Raw genomic sequence first — 4,600 nt, 5'->3', positions numbered from 1 at the left:
GGAATTATAACAAGCACAAAATGGTTACGAGGTCGGTCCAAGGGACTGAACCCGTGCTGAAAGAGTTAAAGAGGATAGTGCTAATACCTTTTTATTTCAAATGTGTGCAATAAATAAATTGGATATATTATGGTAATAATAATTTGTGGTTTTAATCACAATCTGTCTTTGTCTGAATAACTTTATAATCATTGAATTTCATGTAATCCTACTGTCACCACTTCTTAATCTATTAAAAGATCTTGGTGAAGATTTCCAGAGCTAAAGTATAAAATTATGTTGTCTCTGCTGAAACCATATCTAATATGTTGCTGTGTTTGTATACTATATCACACTGCCTGTTTCAACATATTTTTACTACCAGGTATTTTACATGATGATTAAAATGATCAGAAATAAAATAACATCCAGAAAGTGAGTAATATGTTGTAATACACATTTTACGAAATGTGAACTATTGAATTAACCTTTTCCAACTGAGTGGCCATTTTTTCATTTGCATTAAAAAAAATTAATAAATTGTAAACTTCACCATATTTAAAACTTGGACACTTCAAACATAGAAATATGTGTTAGCCGTTTAAACTTCTTGAATATATATTAATGTTTTTTTTTGAGGGGGGGGATTAATGATTTTTAATAAAATAGAAACTGCTTTGTAACTCTACTATGCAGTGTGTCTTTAACAGTAAAAGACTTTTATTCTACAGAATAAAGTTTTTGTGACTCAGATTCATTGGTTGTTTTTATTTTATTCCAAAAAAATTTATGCATTTTTGAAACAATAAAATCATAGGCCTACTGATGTCATGCAGTAGTCTACTTTGTTAGAAGAAATTTTGCAATAAAATATTTATCATTAAAAGTAGTAAAAAAAAATAACAGTATTCTGTTTAACTCTTAAAGATGTTCAAAAAAGTATTCTATCCAAAATACTTGTGTAATGATAATCGTTTTGACACATTCATGTGTTCTTTTCAGTCTGTTATCTTCTAAGAAAGAAATTAATCAGTGCAGATTACTTGAGGAAAGCGGTTAGGAGAAATTCACTTTAAAAAACTGACTTCTAGGTGTTACAATTTGGCAAGCTTTTGATAAATGAACTTTTGAGAATTATGTTTATGTAATTTTCAGTTTTATTATTTTAGTCTTTTTTTTTCAGTCAATTTGATTGTTAAAATGCCTCAATTGTAGAAAAATAACATTGTTTATATTGCAGTTTTTAATCACCCTTTAGTGTTCAGTGTCACCCATGTAAACAAAATGACAAGATACAATATGAACACAGTGTTTTATCTCCTACAGTGGATGTATTTGAAGTTAAACTTTTTGTAGGTTCTTTGGGATGTTTTTTTTAATGACTTGAAAATTATTATTTATTGTATTTTCTTGAAGGGCTCAATTTTTGTATTGTGGGTTACACTTATCTTTCATTGTTTTAGTTTGGTGGGAGCTTTTCCTTGCTCTTTAGATCACCATTTTCAATTAATACTGTTGGGTATTGTAATTGCTTAAAAATAGTAAAGATGTTTTTAATAACTTTATTGATGTCATGGGATGACATATTCTGCAGGGTATTAATGTGTAGTGCAAGTTTTATGACATAAAAATGGACATGGCTTAGCCTGTTCCAAACTTTATAACAGTATGTAATTGTTGTGGCATGGTAAACTACCTTGCAACATGGCTATATACCAGTGATATGACCAAGAAGGTCATGAATCAGAAGAATTCTAGACTTGATGCAAAAAAGTGTGGAGGCAAGCATAACTTCTATAACTTCTGTGCTTGCCAGCAAACATTGAAATTACAACAGAAATTTTCACAATTTCATGATAATATGAAGAAAAAGTGCATATAACTTGGAGGGTTTGTTGGTTTCTGGTAGATAGTGAAGACAGATTTTGTGCCTTTTTTAACTATAAAAATACTTAAGAAAGAATAGGAGTGACTTGTCCATTTCTCATATATATATATATATATACTTCTTTAGTTAACATTCTGTTAGAATTGTATGCTATTCAGATTTAGTTTGTTTTGGGATGTGTTGAAGTTCCCCTTATTTTTATAACTTAAAAAGAATCAAAAAGCCACGTGTCTTTGTTGAGTCTGTTGTATTATCACTTGAAACCCATTGGTATTTGTATTATAATTATTAATTACTACAAAGTTTATGAGTATTTGAAAGTTTTTATTGTTATGTGTATATAACTAAATAAATTTAATTATATTTTCAGGGTTCTTTAAACCTATTACGACAAGAACTGTTGTCCAACCTGATTCCTGTATTTTTAGGAAATCATTCCAATTCAGCAATAGTTCTACATTATGCTTGGCATGCTCAGGTACCAGATGTTTTCTATACTTTCATTGCAATATATTTTTGAAAGCAGATCTTATTTATAAATATGAGTGCTAAGAATAACTTTCAGTAATTATAATTTTTTAAGTGCTTGTGCTTGTAATTATATGCAACTTAATATGGCATTTTATGAACATCTTTTGTGTTGGAATATTTTGCTTTTACTTAAATGTTGTTCACAGATCCAAATGCTTGCCTGATGTTTATTATATACTTGCTCTTCATTGTTATTGCTTCCTCTAACAATGAATAATGTGACTAACTAAATACAGTATTCTAGCAATATAATTCCTGTCTAGGCTAATAATTTTCCGTATGAAATGAAATAGGTATTCATTATTTGATCATTTCACTTACTGCTACTTTGTTAGTTATGTTTGTTGTTATTTTATCATGAACCATGATAGTGGTTCATAATAGGGATGGCAAGGAATTCCACAAAACCCTAACAGAATGTTTGGCAAAACAGTAAAGATTCATTTCAAACAACACTTTAAAACCTTTACTATTGACTGCTAAGGCTGTACACACATAAAAATGCACAAGAAAAGCACATATTTTACACTTACAAGGAAAAGAAAATCCATTAAAAATAGCTTATTTGTAATTTTTCTTCTTACTACTATTATTCTATTGTCAGACTACAACAAAAACGGCTTGGTATATTGCACCCAAACTTTTTGTAGAATACAAAATAAGGTACTTCGAAGGTCGTAGGGGTATTGAAAAATCGATTTGTTTCTTCTATATTTTACACAAGCTAAAAGACATCATAATTCTAGTGTAGATGATATTATCATTACCCATTGAAGTGAGCTTTCTTAATAATATCTTTAAAAAGGTTAAGTACAGGGTGAAACAGGAATTACCAGCCAAAACAGATGAACATTAGATGACTGTAACATGTAGATATTCAATGCTTTGTACACTATACAGTTAGTGTCTTTAGGGAGCCAACCCTTATATTATGTATGAAGTAAAGGAGTAAATATTAAACTTCATTACACAGATTTGTAGAATAATTACTAAAGCAATGTTTAATATGTACATGTTTTATTTGAAAAGGCTGCTTTCCTACTGGAAAAATTTTATACATGCTTATTGGGGGTTGTGTCTTAACTCTCTCAACACAGGGTCAGTTAATTTGACTGAGTCACATGGCCTTTTGTACTCATTTAAAGGCTTTATAAATTTAATACTCATAACTCTCAATATATTGGGTATATCTTCACAAAATTTGTCAATCTTTAAGTTAATATTACAAGCTTTTTACATACAAAATAGATTTCTCCATGAATATATTGAGTATTTTTTTTCATGTTAAAATTAAAAATACTTTTTGTCATCTCAAAAATCTCATTCTCTTTGTGTAATCCTTAAAACCTCCTGAAGGCATTTTAAATGTTTTTTTTTCAATAAATCTTTATAGTTTATCTGTTATTTTCTCTACCCTATTTTAAAATGGGATTGGTCAATTCAACTGACCTCGTAACTATAAAAAAATTGAAATAAACCTAAATTAACCTTTTTTTTCTTTCTAGAATGACTTCAAATTATAACATGAAACTACATTTGTGTATCCTAAGTAGCTCTAAGTTCGTAACATTATACATCTATTTATAATTAAATTTTATTGTTTTATTGCCCTTTGAACCATGGCTAACTACTATTCGCTCCATTATAAGTTGAAAATCACTCTGGGAATGTGCAACTCATGTTACACAAACGAATTACATTACCAACGAGCTGCTCGTGGGCGTGCCTTGTGAACCATTTTACTTATATTATTATTATTATTACTTATTTTATCTAATCTAGTATTAAATAGCTTAAGATTCATATTTTATATTAGTTACTTTTATAATAATAAATAAAGAATAAATGTGAAAAACAAGAAATAAAGTGCTTACCCAATCTTCTTTTTTTCTTGCTGTCGATTGTCGAGAAGAGTTAAGCCTGATTTTGTATAGTAATTAAAGTAAAGCACTTAACAATTTTTATTTAATTAAATATTGCACCAAAGAATACAGACTAACGTGCAAAAAGTAGACAAATTCACTTACCTCTTAAAATTTTCTTGGCTTTCTAACTATGTGACACGAACCGTTACAAATTCATCCAAGCTAGTCGTTAACTTTCTACGGGAACGATGTTGCTACTCTGAGTAAAATTGATAATTATCTATTCAGAACACAACGTTATACAATATGTCATTTGATAGATGAAAACCTTGACTTT

The 4,600-nt window shown here is 28.9% G+C and overlaps 1 protein-coding gene across 1 annotated transcript in view; it reads left to right on the top strand.

Moving 5' to 3' along the window:
- LOC106459523 (CCR4-NOT transcription complex subunit 1-like) overlaps positions 1–4,600 on the top strand; it is a 101,530-nt gene that overhangs the window by 32,099 nt on the left and 64,831 nt on the right. The window contains exon 13 of the mRNA XM_022386026.1: positions 2,238–2,345. Within this exon, the coding sequence (XP_022241734.1) occupies positions 2,238–2,345 (108 nt within the window). The remainder of the gene's footprint in view (positions 1–2,237; positions 2,346–4,600) is intronic.

This window comes from Limulus polyphemus, unplaced genomic scaffold (assembly GCF_000517525.1).
Source record: "Limulus polyphemus unplaced genomic scaffold, Limulus_polyphemus-2.1.2 Scaffold622, whole genome shotgun sequence".
NCBI lineage: Eukaryota > Metazoa > Arthropoda > Merostomata > Xiphosura > Limulidae > Limulus > Limulus polyphemus.
This window is presented reverse-complemented; position numbering and strand designations above follow the sequence as displayed.